At 39.0% G+C, this 12,489-nt stretch overlaps 1 protein-coding gene across 1 annotated transcript in view; it reads left to right on the top strand.

Moving 5' to 3' along the window:
* LOC311185974 (carboxylesterase 5A-like) overlaps positions 1–8,625 on the top strand; it is a gene marked incomplete at both ends in the record, with an annotated part of 29,028 nt that extends 20,403 nt beyond the window's left edge. Inside the window, 4 exon segments of the mRNA XM_084256860.1 lie at positions 5,259–5,408; positions 8,244–8,316; positions 8,394–8,511; positions 8,515–8,625. Coding sequence (XP_084112986.1) covers positions 5,259–5,408; positions 8,244–8,316; positions 8,394–8,511; positions 8,515–8,625 — 452 coding nt within the window.
* Between the last annotated feature and the right edge of the window lie 3,864 nt (positions 8,626–12,489).

Here is a 12,489-nt window from a genome sequence, read left to right as displayed (position 1 = left end):
ATGGTTATCCAAACCAAGGACCAAAAAGAAAAAGGAATGAAGAAAAATTTAACAGAGGCTAAGAAGTTCATGGGACACCAGCAAGTACCCCAAGCAGTTCCAGAAAGAGGGGAGAGAAAAGGCAAACATTCTTTTGAAGAAATAATGATAAAAATATTCCAAATTATGACAAAGGATAAATTTTCATGTCCAGTATCTCTATGAATATCAATTAGAAGAAACTCAGAGATCCATCAGAAACAAATTATATCTAAATAACCAAAATCAGAGAAAAGGGAAAATTCATAAAAGCAGTAAGAAAGAAGGTATAATCATGTAAAAAAAAATCTAATAAAATCAACAGCTGATGTCTCATCAGAAGCTATGGCAGCTAGAAGTCAGCAGGATGACATATTCAAAGTGTTGAAAGAAAAAGCTTGTCAGTCAAGAGTTATATATCTGTCAAAACTATACTTCAGATACGAAAGGGAAATTAAGACATTCCCAGACAAATGCAAACAGTTTGCTATTTGTAAGCCTAACAAGAAATTCTAAAGTCCTTCAGTCTGGAATTGAAAGGACATTACACATTACCACAAATCCACAAGCAGAAGAAATATATATCAGCAAAGGTAACCATCCTTATTTATCATATGAAAGTCAATATTAATGTATTTTTGGTTTTTAATTTTTTTTCCTTATATGATTTAAAAGACAACTGCTTAACTCCATACAGCCGATAAGGAACTGATCACAGATATACAAAAAACTCACACAACTCAACAAAAACAAAGTAAAAAATCCAGTCAAGAAATGGGCAGAAAAGAATCTCCCTGGTGGCGCAAGGGGTTAAGCACCACACTACGAGGCAATCCACAGCCTCTGCAGCACAAGTTTGATCCCTGGGCATCCAGGGAGAAACCCACATGGCACAGCAGACCTCTCCTGACTCACCCACTGCTCCCCTCAGCAGTGTATTTCGGTGGATCTGCCTGTTCTGCTCCCCACTCTGTCTCTGGTGAATCCTCTCACCCCCCACACCTCTGACCTGTACCCCAGCTCTTGTATGCATAAATAAATAAATCTTTTTAAAAAAGAAAGAAAGAAATGGGCAGAAGAACTTAAAAGAAACTTCTCCAAAGAGGAAATGCATATGGCCAACAGGCATATGAAAAAATGTTCAACATCCCTTATAATCAGGGAAATGCAAATCAAAACTACAATGAGATACCACCTTACACCAGTAAGAATGGCACATATCAAAAAATCTAGCAACAACAAATGTTGGCAAAAATGTGGTGAATTCTTTGTATATCTTTGTGATCAGTCCCTTATCAGTTGTATGGAGTGCAAAGATTTTTTCCCTATCAGTGGGGTGTCTCGTTGTTTTGGTTAATGTCTCTTTTCCTGTACAGAAGCTTTTCAGTTTCAGGTAATCCCCAGTGTTTATCTTTTCCTAGACATTCTTTGCTTTGGGAGATGAGTCTTTAAATATGTTTTTGAGATGTAATGCCTTGTAGTGTTTTACCTATATTTTCTTCTGTATATTTTATGGTTTCAGGTCTTATGTCCAGTTCTTTTATCCATCTTGAGTTGATTTTTGTGGACAGTGAGAGGTAGTAGTCTAGTTTCATTTTTTTTTTTTTTTGCATGTGGAGGTCCAGTTTTCCCAGCACCATTTATTTAACAAACTGTCTGTGTTCCATTGCATATTCTTTGCTCCTTTGTCAAAGATCAGTTGTCCAGATAAGTGTGGCTTTATGTCTGGGCTCTCTATTTGGTTTCATTGGTCTGTGTGTCTGTTTTTGTTCCAATACCAAACTTTTAATTATTATGGCTTTGTATTATAGCTTGAAGCTTGGAAGTGTGATACTGCCTTTCTCCTTTGTTTTCATCAGTAGGGCTTTGGCTATTCATGGTTTTTTGTGGTTCTATATGAATTTCATTAGTATTTGTTCTATTTCTTTGAAGTATGTCATTGAGATTTTTATTGGAATAGCATTGAATCTGTATACTGCTTTTGGTAGGATGGCCATTTTAATAATGTTAATTCTTCCAATCCATGAGCAGAGGCAAACATAAAAAATAAGATACAAAACCCTGATTAATGGAGAACAGATAAATACTGTGGCTAATTCTACTGTATAATAGATCATCTCTTCATCACTCCTGCTTCCTTGTAGAGCAGGCCTATACTGAGAATGTCCTTCAGAGTGTGAAATTGCCCTGTAGTGTTGTGCAGCAAGTCAAGATTATTTTATGGATGTAGTCATCTATCCTGACTGTTTACTTGCTCTGATAGACTTTGCTCTATTGAGAAAAATCATCACCATTATTTTGCATGAGACAGTATTTAGCCAAGTGCCTTTAAAATGTACTTGTCACTTGCCTTTTGATTTTAAGCAAAAGTCTAAATGTGAAAGTTTAAGTGAAACTGAGGTGGTAGAAATTTAAAGAAACAACAATTTTGGTTATCACATATACTTTGCATATAACTTTGCTGTTATGAGAAGGCCAGTTATACTGATAGAGCCCTTGCATGGAAGAAACCCACAAGTCACTCTTCTAAATTATTCTTTTGTTTCTGTTTCTAAAATTCCAAACACTTGCCTCATTGATTTAAGTATCCCCTGAAATGTGTAACTGCAAAAACATTTTGAAAATTAAAATGCTTATATTCTTTTAGCCATCCATTACTACTGAGGTGTGAAAATAATTTATTCCATTATATTAATGATTTTTGATGCATCAAAAGATAATTTGCCATGTAATTTTATTAAACCTGAAACTGTAGCATATTTTCTTGATAATACCATTAATATATCAAGAGTAAATAAAATGTTCAGTGGTAGTCACATTAAAAAAAAAAAGATTATGGTGGAAAAGGAATTCTCCTACATTGCTTGTGGGGATGCACACTGGTCCAACCACTATGGAAAGCTGTATGGAGGTTCCTCAGACTACTAAAAATGGAGCTACCGTATGACCCAGCAATTCCACTCCTAGGAATCTACCCAAAGGACACAAAAACATTGATTCAAAAGGGTACCTGTACCCCTATGTTTATTGCAGCACTATTTATAATAGGTAAAACCTGGAAACAACCCAAATGCCCAAAAATAGATGACTGGATCAAGAAGATGTGGCATATATACATAATCGAATACTCTTCAGCAATCAAAAAATATAAACTAATGCCACTCGCAGCAACATGGATGGAGCTAGAAGAAATTATGCTCAGTGAAATAAGTCAGAAGGAATAAGAAAAATATCATATGGTTTCACTTTTAGGAGGAATATTGGGGAACCAAATAAGCCATCGGGGGGAAAATAATAACAATACAAAACAAAACAAAAACAAACAAACAGACAATTATAAACCAGGGACATCTTGCAGGGGAGGGAGAGGGATCAAAGGAGGGAGGGAGGAGCAAAGGGGGCTGTGGTGATGGTGCAAGGGTGAATTGGTGGTGGAAATTCTATGGGGACTACACCTGAGTAAAGAAAGCAAACATTATTTAAAAATGAACAATGATGTAAAATATATACAAATTAAAAAAAAGTAATAAAAAAGACAACTGCTTAAAGCAATAATCATGAATCTAAGTTATTAATACAAAATATATAAAGATGCAATTTGTGATAATAAAGGGGACAGAGCTACATGGGGGGAGTTTTTGTGTACTATAGAAACTAAGTTGGTGTTAATTTAAACTAGATTATTATAAATTTAGATGTGAATTATCATCCCAGCAACCACTTAGCAAACAAAAAAACCAAAATAACCTATGAAATACATGGTTAAAAAAACAAAAGGAGAATCAAAATGGTACACTAGAAAACATTTTCTAACACAAAGGAAGGCAGTGATGGAGGGACTGATGAACAAAAAGAGATGACATACAGAAAACAAATAGCAAAAAGAAATAGTATTTTATCAGTAATTACAAGTAAATGAACTAAACTCCCAAAAGGCAGGATGAATGATTTTAAAAACATAATCCAACTATCTGCTATCTACAACAGACTGACTTTAGAACCAAAGATACAAATATGTTGGAAGAGAAATAATGGAAAAAGATACTCCATTTAAACAATAACCAAGAGAATTGGTGTGGCTATATTGCTATCAGACAAAATAGACTTTAAGATAAAAGTGAATCCATCAGAAGTTATACCAATTATAAGCCCTTCTGCCCCTTACAAAGCAATCCAAAATATATGAAGCAGAAGCTGAAGAATTGAGTTACTTAATGGTGAAAGATTAAATGATTTCCCTCTATAATCAGAAACAAGATAAAGTTATCTTCCCTCACCACATCTATTCTAGCCAGGGCATTTAGATAAGAAAAAGAAAGAAAAAGGATTCCAAATTGGAAAGAAAGAAGTGAAACTTCCTATGCTCACAGATGACTAGATCTTATATGTAGAAAACTAAAGATTCCACAAAAGAACTATGAAAGCTAATAAATAAATTCAGCAGATGTTCAAGATTCAAGATCGATACACAAAAATCAGTTGCATTTCTACACACTAACAACGAACTGTTCAAAAATTAAATTAAGGAAGCAACTCCATTTTGAAGAGCATCAAAAAGAATAAAACACTTGGGAATAAATATAACCAAAGAGTACAGTATTGTACACTGAAAACTATAAAATACTGTTGATAAAAATTTTTTAAATTAATGGGGACACATCCTGTGATCATGGAGATTTACTATTCTTAAAATGGCAATGCTACAATTCCTATCAAAATACCAATTTCATTTTTTGTAAAAGTGGGCAAACTGATACTAAAATTCATACAGAATTTCAAGGAATGTAGAATAACCAAAATAATCTTGAAAAAGAATAAATTTGGAGGACTTATGCTTCCTGACTTCAGAACTCCCTCAATACAAAGAGAGCTGAAGCGTGCACAGTGTCTTGGAAGCAGGGAGTAACTTCGTTCTGTTTGTCTTGGGCCAGTTGAACCAGGGTCAAAGTGTGGAAGTCACCAGGCCAAAGATCTTGGCTCAGTATGAAAGGTTTTTTGAAAAGTAGAAGTGTTTCCCTCTCAGGCTGCCTCAAGAGGTAGTGTGCCTGTGCAAAGGGGAGAAGAGGGAAGTTAGTTTGGTTCTAGTTGCCTCCTGTCTGGGCTGTCCCTCCTATGGCTCTGTGAATCCAGAACTAGAAGGGGAGGGGAGTGGAGAGGGGCTAAAGGAATGGTGAGGACAGCCTGTGCTTCACCCTACACACCTGCCTGCCTGCCACAGTCTCTTCCCTACTTTTCTGCAGATGTCGGTGCACCTGTCTACTTCTATGAGTTTCAGCACCGACCCGAGTGTTTCCAGGACTCAAGGCCAGCTTTCGTCAAAGCTGATCACACTGATGAAATCAGATTTGTCTTTGGAGGTGCCTTCCTGAAGGGTGACATTGTCATGTTTGGTAAGGAACTAGCCTTGGGCTCCTGCTCTTGCAAGTACTCAAGTTTGGGGTGAGCTGGGAAAAGACACAGGGATTTGTTAGCACGAAGCCCCTCAGCCACACCAGTACTATGGCTGGTGAGCTGGCATTTACTCTAAGCTCTAGAGACACAACCTTGCCCTGGAAAATGCACCATTCATATTTTCAGAAACCAAGATGAAAAAGGGTAGCCAACACTTATTTGATGAGTGTTTGTTTTTTTTTTTAATTTTATATATTTTTATATCATTTTTCATTTTTGCACAATGTATGCATTTTCATCTTGGTTATAGTCCCCATAAAATTCCCTCCACCCTTGTTTTGATCCTACTCCCTTCTCCCCCACTGTAGTGTGTCTCTGGTTTATAGTTGCCGTTGATTTTGATTTTTACTTTATTGTAATTAGTCTTTTTCCTGATCCCTTATTTGGGTCTTCTAAATTCCTTGTCTTTGTACTGAAGTCTGTTGGGTGGACACTTGGGGGCACTCAGGCAATCTCATTTGTTTGCAAATTAGAACCTCTTTCTTTTCTCTGATTGCTCTTCTCTCTACCTTTCTGGAGCTTCCATAAGGCTACATCCTCCCCCCTCCCCCCAGGGCTTTGAAAGGCAACAACCAGATTTTTCACATCTAATGTAAATAACTGTGAACTCTTACTGTAATGTTCACTCATTTATTCTTGAATTTATGGCATGTTCACTGCCTAAATAATAAACCAATCTGATGAGGTTATCAATAGAAAAAGCAATAGCAACAGCACACAGGAGATATCACTGGAATGTTTGCACAATACAGGCTCTTAACTAGTTGATGTTGGCCTCAATGATGAGGATGGAATCACTCATATAGGTGTGCTTTGCACTATGGTTTAGTCATTTTTTTCATTTATTCATTCTCGTCTAATAATACAGATAATAACAGAACTGTCTCCTAGGTTTTCATAAGGATTAAATGAAGCAATTTCCATAAACCACATGGAAGGTGCTCACTAAATGTTACTGTTATTATTGCTCAGCATCCCATAGTGAAACTTGACTATGTTATGGGCACATGGATTCCCCAAAAGAGAAAAAATAAAATGAACATCAGTATCAAAAGGTTAAATCTGAGAGCTAAAGCACTCCTGAAACCAATGAGAAAAGAACAACCCAGTCAAAAACTGGGTAACACATAGAAATAGACAGTGTGTGGGAAAGGAAACACAGCAGACTTTTAAATATGAAAATCCATTCAGCTTCATTCATGACATGAGGATGGCCAACTAACCTTGATCGAAGAATCCATTTTCATCGATCAAAGTTGAGGACAACATATTTTACATAATGTTGTTGAGCAGGTGTGAGGGAAGAGACCACCTCATATATTAATAAAAAACTCAGCATTTATCATGCCTATAGCCTTTATCCTGGTGATTCAACTACTGGGATTTTTCAGAGTGCAATTATGCATCCACATGTGCAAAAATACATGTGCACATTAAAGCTTTGCTTTTACCAGCAGAATTCTGGACACAAAGTAAAGCTCAATAAAGTACTAAATATATAAATTACATATTTATACATAATTAGCTATAAACATTTATTGTATATTTATAAGTCATAATAAAAAGAAGTTTTATAGGTGCCACTATGGATCTATCTCCCAGATAGAATTCTAGTAAAAAGAGAAAGTAGGTTTCCATTGTAGTACCAAGTGTGTAAAAAGGTGTCCGCTTAAACCCTTGTACTTGTCTTGGCTGTCTTCAGAGGGCGCCCAAGAAGCTTTTAGCAGTGGGGCTTGGTAACAAGGAGGACATGGAAGGGAGACTAATTTTCATTAGATATGCTTTCTGCATTTTGGATTTTGTACTTTGAGCAAGTATTGCTTTTTCAAATAAAGAGATATATTAAGGGCCTCCCCTTAGTATATTAAGGAGTTAAGTCTCAGCACTACCACTGTGATGCAACTGCCTGAGTTGGATCCCCCGCCAAGGAGCTACCAACATAGCACAGCAGACCTTTCCTGTCTCCCCGCTGCTCCCCTCAGCAGTGTGTGTTTCAGTAGATCTGCCTGTTCTGCTCCCCACTCTGTCTCTGGTGAATCCTCTCTTCCCCATACCTCTGGCCTGTACCCCAGTTCTTCTATGAAAAAATAAATACAATCTTTAAAAAAGAAAAAGAAATATATTAAGTAGTTTGGCATGTGTGAGAGAGAGAGAAGAGGGAATGAGATTAGCTCGGTCCCTCTGGAATTTGCAGCCTACTGAGAGGGACTGTACAGCACTGGGTGGACGGGAATGACATGTGCTTAGTCTCCTCCTTTGGGGAGTCATGATTCCTTGGACAAGTTGAAATTGCTCTGAGCATGCAACTTGTAATAATATAGATAAATCTTGTAAACACATTGTTGCTCAGTTTAAATAAGGAATAAAGACTGGCAACACTAATCTATGCTGTTGGAGGTAGAACAGATGACCAATGTGGGAGTGGGCGGGGAGTGGCGTGAGAGGTTTATGGGATTCGTGATACCGATGTTCTGTTTCTTGGTTACACTGGTGTGTTCAATTTGTGGAAAATCAGCTATGGCCTTCTGATACATTGTATGTAATGTATGTTACTCTTCAATAAAAATTTCAGAAATGAAATGAGATTTTTATATATAAAAAAAGAAATTGCTCTAAGCAGTATCTGAGCCTCGGCACCCAAACTGTGTACAATAACTTAGCTGGCTGGCTAGGATCCAAGAGGAGGGGAGGTGTAAAAGTGAGTCCTCAAACGGGAGGCCCCTTGAACTTCTGGTGAATTGTTGTGAAACAGCTTTTGTGATTATCTCCTTCAGAAGGAGCCACTGAGGAGGAGAAATTGCTGAGCAGGACCATGATGAGCTACTGGGCTAACTTTGCTCGGACAGGGTAAATAAACCTCCCAGCCTCCCCCACACTGGGTGTTTGAAGATGAAAATCTCATCTGTACCTATTCTCACTTGCAGGGACCCTAACGGGATAGGCCTGCCTCTGTGGCCCAGCTACAACTACAGAGAACAGTACTTGCAGCTGAACTTGAACCTGAGCATGGGAGAGAGACTCAAAGAGCCCAAGGTTCAGTTCTAGACAGAAGCCCTCCCCCTGATAATGTCCACTTCTGGAAGGGTCCTCAGCTCTCTTCCATCCTTAATTTTCCCTTCTCTGCTCCTGCCTTTCTCTTTTTCTTTTGTTCCATGAGAAGTTGTCTTTGTGGATTTGGGTTCTCCTCCTCCCGCAATTTCTCCTGTAATCATTAGCTTCACTCTGTGTTTCGCTGCTTTCTGTGGGGATCTTCACGGAGTCAGCATCTTTTGTTGATGTTTTATAGACTTGGAGATGATCCCCAGGGAATTCTTTTCAACATCAAGAAATGCAATTTGCCTTGGAAGCCTACCTTATTTCATAGGGGGAGGGCTGGCCTATCAATTGCCATAATAACCATCTCCTTACTCTTATGAAATAAAATCAGAATGTAAAATGCGTACGGGGACAGCCTTTGCCTCAGTGCTGAAAATTCTCCCTTCACCCCTAGAATCCCAGAGCTAGTAGAGTTTGTATTAGAGAAGCAATCTACGTGTGTTGCCTCAAATATGAACCCGCCAACTGCAGCCCAGGTGGGTTTCAGCCATAAGCCAAGCATCCATGTCCTAAACATCACTGGCTTGGACTGGGTTTCTTCTCTGACTCTGGGGATACATGGAAGAAGAGGGCATGCTGGAGAGCCCCCTTCTCAGCCACGGAAGCCAGATGTCATGCACTGTCAGGAACCCAGAAGTCAGACCCCAGCAGCAAGGTCAGGTCAAGGACAGCAAGTATTAGTTCATGACTGATGGGGATCCAGGGACCCTCAAATGTTTACACTCTAAAGGGGCCCAGCCATCCATGCACACAAAGGCCAAGCATACTCTTAGCAGGAAAGATGTTTAATGGAATTACTGTGCAGAGAGAGAAAGAAGAGGAGAAGATAATAGTTTTTTAGTGAAACAGCCAAAATTACCCATCCTCTCATTGGCAAATGCCCAGCCAAATGGGTTTGGCTGGAAGCCAGAGCCACTAAGACCTGAAAGCCTGCCACAAGTCTAAAGCACCTTCTGGCAGGAAAACCTGGGAAAAGGGTTCTTAAGCAGGTCCCAAAAAGCTGGGACAAAAGGAGAAAAATCAAAGTACAAATCAAGATAACAGCTGCCTTGTCAGTCTCCCCATGTGTTTCTCCCCCTGTGTCCTATTCAAGTGTCTCCTTGTCTCTTCGCCATGTGTCTCCTTCCATATCTTCCAACAGTACCAGGGTGCAAATCGGGTTGCAGAAGCAAGAGCTCTCTCTCCTCATTAGCCCACCATCTTCCCTGTTATGTGGCTTTCCCTGCCTGCTCAGCTCCACCCCTCATTCCCAGTAGCCAGTCTAAGGTGCCTCATGAAGTGGGGATAGGAACATGGCACCTCCTCTAACACAAGGAAAAAAGATATCTCTCTGATAGGAACAAAACTAATCTGTCATTCAATAAATCTGCAATTGGTATGTCAGGGCACAAAGGAAATCATCCCATATCCCTCTGGGTTCTCTGCTGTTGACAAATAGTCAGACAAGCATCAGAAAGATTGATAAGAGAAAGAAGTTAAAAAGAAGTTTAATAACATGTAGACCTTTTGTATTCTAGAGGAGACCCAGCATGACTGAGTGACTCACCTGTGTGGCCTCAGATGCCATCTTCAATAACTTAGCTAAGACAAGGGAGACGGGTGAAGAAGGGAAAATTCAGTTAGAGCATTTACTGGGAAAGGTACAGCAAAGCAAAGTATGCAGACATAAGTTCTGCCTTCTCCACTGGAAAGACATAAGGAGACTAGGTTTTCCTGAGAGAGGCCCTTACAAAGAGAATCTTTCAGATAAAAATCAAAAGTAACTTCCACCTAACTTTCATAGCCCCTCCCATAAAACAAGCCTCTTGTTGAAAAGACATTTAAATTGGGGTGCAGATTTTGGCTCCCCTCCAGATACATGATGTGCACCAGGCATATCTCCAAGATACACTCTCCATCAGTAAGCAACATTTACACAGGTGAATCCTTACTACGTAAACTTGGTACGTTCACTCAAGGAAAAGTATCAAAGAATAAAATTCACAGATTGAGAGATCTAATTGACTTTATTAAATGATCCATGAATCAGGCAGCATCCTTTCTAGATACTGCAAGGGGTCACACAAATTGAGAGTGTTGTAGATAGAAAGAGGGTGTGACAAGACATTGAGCAAAGGAAAAGATGATTTCAAGTTAAGCTACTTTCCCTCAGATGAAGGCAGGGGGTCTTACAGGCAGATGACCTCAGTCCCGATTGGCTTAGGACTACCCTTGGGAAAAGCTCAAACTGCCAAAGGTGTGAAGTCTGTCTGGAAGCCCAACACGAACGATGCCAACTTGGGCCCGTTTTTTCTAAGAAAGTGCAAGGAGAACATAATTTGAGTTGAAGCCTGGAGAAATAGCATTTATATTAATTTACAGGAATTGAAGTTAGCCACAAGATAGGTAGGGAAGACTTGTACATACCATATTCAAAAAATGCACATTTGCATTTCATATCTATATAATCCTTATTATAACCAAATAATCCATATCACGTCCATGTAATTTATCGGAGTACACATCCACTGCATAGAAGGGAAGGTTTCTGAGATGTCAGGAATTTAGCATTCATCTAGGTGAGAGATCTCCAACTCCTGACTTGAATCTGCCTCCCCACCCAAGTGTATCTTAGCTCACACATTGTCAAAAATGTTTTGTAATTAGTTTCCAGTTAATTTTTAAGGTAGGGGAATTTAACAATAAAAATCCCATTTCGAGCTTCTCCAGGAAATAAAAATGGGTATCTGACATTAGACCTGCAGTCCCAGAACTTCTGACAGCCCATATGGCACCTTTGTGCAAAGTAGGAAGTATCCTTCCCTCAAAACCTACTACAGACATTTTCCCAGAAACTGTGATTGATAAATATCTGTATCTAAGATGTGAGTGATGTCCTCTGAAGTAATGTGTGTGTGTGCAGTGCACAACTTGCACAGCTGTCCTCAGTCACCCTAGTGGAGCCATCTGTAGGAACTGAGTTGTGGCTACTCCCTTTACAAAGGCAAGAGCTCTCAACTTTCCACAGTCCTCACTATTCCCCTTTGGCCTGTTTCACTCAATTGATATTACCTGACTCCTGATTAAGTTTGGATCACTGACCTCGCACTTTAATCTGCAGATACAAAGTAATTCACCAAGATCACTCAGTAGGTTAGTGGCAAGTCAAAACCAGGCATCGAGTCTCTTATAAGTCTCCAGAGCTGGGCTCTTCTGACCACACTGCCTGCCTCCCTCAACAAATGGTCAAAGGTTGTTGGGTTGTTTCTGGCTTCACGGTTGAGGGAGAGGGTAGATCTGTATCAGGGGCAGTTAGGCAACTTTATGACTCGAAGAGGAATCAAGCCACATTTGAGAAAGCTGAGCATTCAGTTGCCTCTGCAACTGCAGAAGACTAATTTCTACATTGATATTGGCAAAATTAACAGCTAGAAAACACCACTCAACTCATTTTTTAAAATATTATATTAAAAACATTCCACATATTAGTTATATTCTTGAAGTCCCAGACTCCTCAAATATGGTCCTAATTTTTTTTATTTTATTTATTTATTTATTTTTTAAATAATAAATTTTATTTTTATATTCCCCATACAATTGCAGCCCCCCCATTCTGACCCCAATCCCTCCCCTCCCGCCCCCGCCCCCCTAAAAGTGTCTCTGGTTCATAGTTTTTTGTTGATTTTGATTTTCACTTTCTTATAGTTATTCATTTTCCTGGTCCCTTATTTAAGTTTTCTAGATTCCTGCTATGAGTGAGACCATCCGGTATTTTTCTTTTTCTTTTTGGCTTATTTCGCTGAGCATGATCCCTTCCAGCGCCATCCATGTTGCTGCAAATTGCATGTGTTTATCTTTTTTGAATGCTGAGTAATATTCCATGGTATATATGTACCACATCTTCTTGATCCAGTCATCTATTTTTGGGCATTTGGGTTGTTTCCA

The sequence above is a fragment of the Talpa europaea genome (genome assembly GCF_964194135.1).
Source record: "Talpa europaea genome assembly, chromosome: 16".
NCBI lineage: Eukaryota > Metazoa > Chordata > Mammalia > Eulipotyphla > Talpidae > Talpa > Talpa europaea.
Note: the sequence above shows the minus strand (reverse complement) of the source record. Positions and strands in the feature narration are given on the sequence as shown.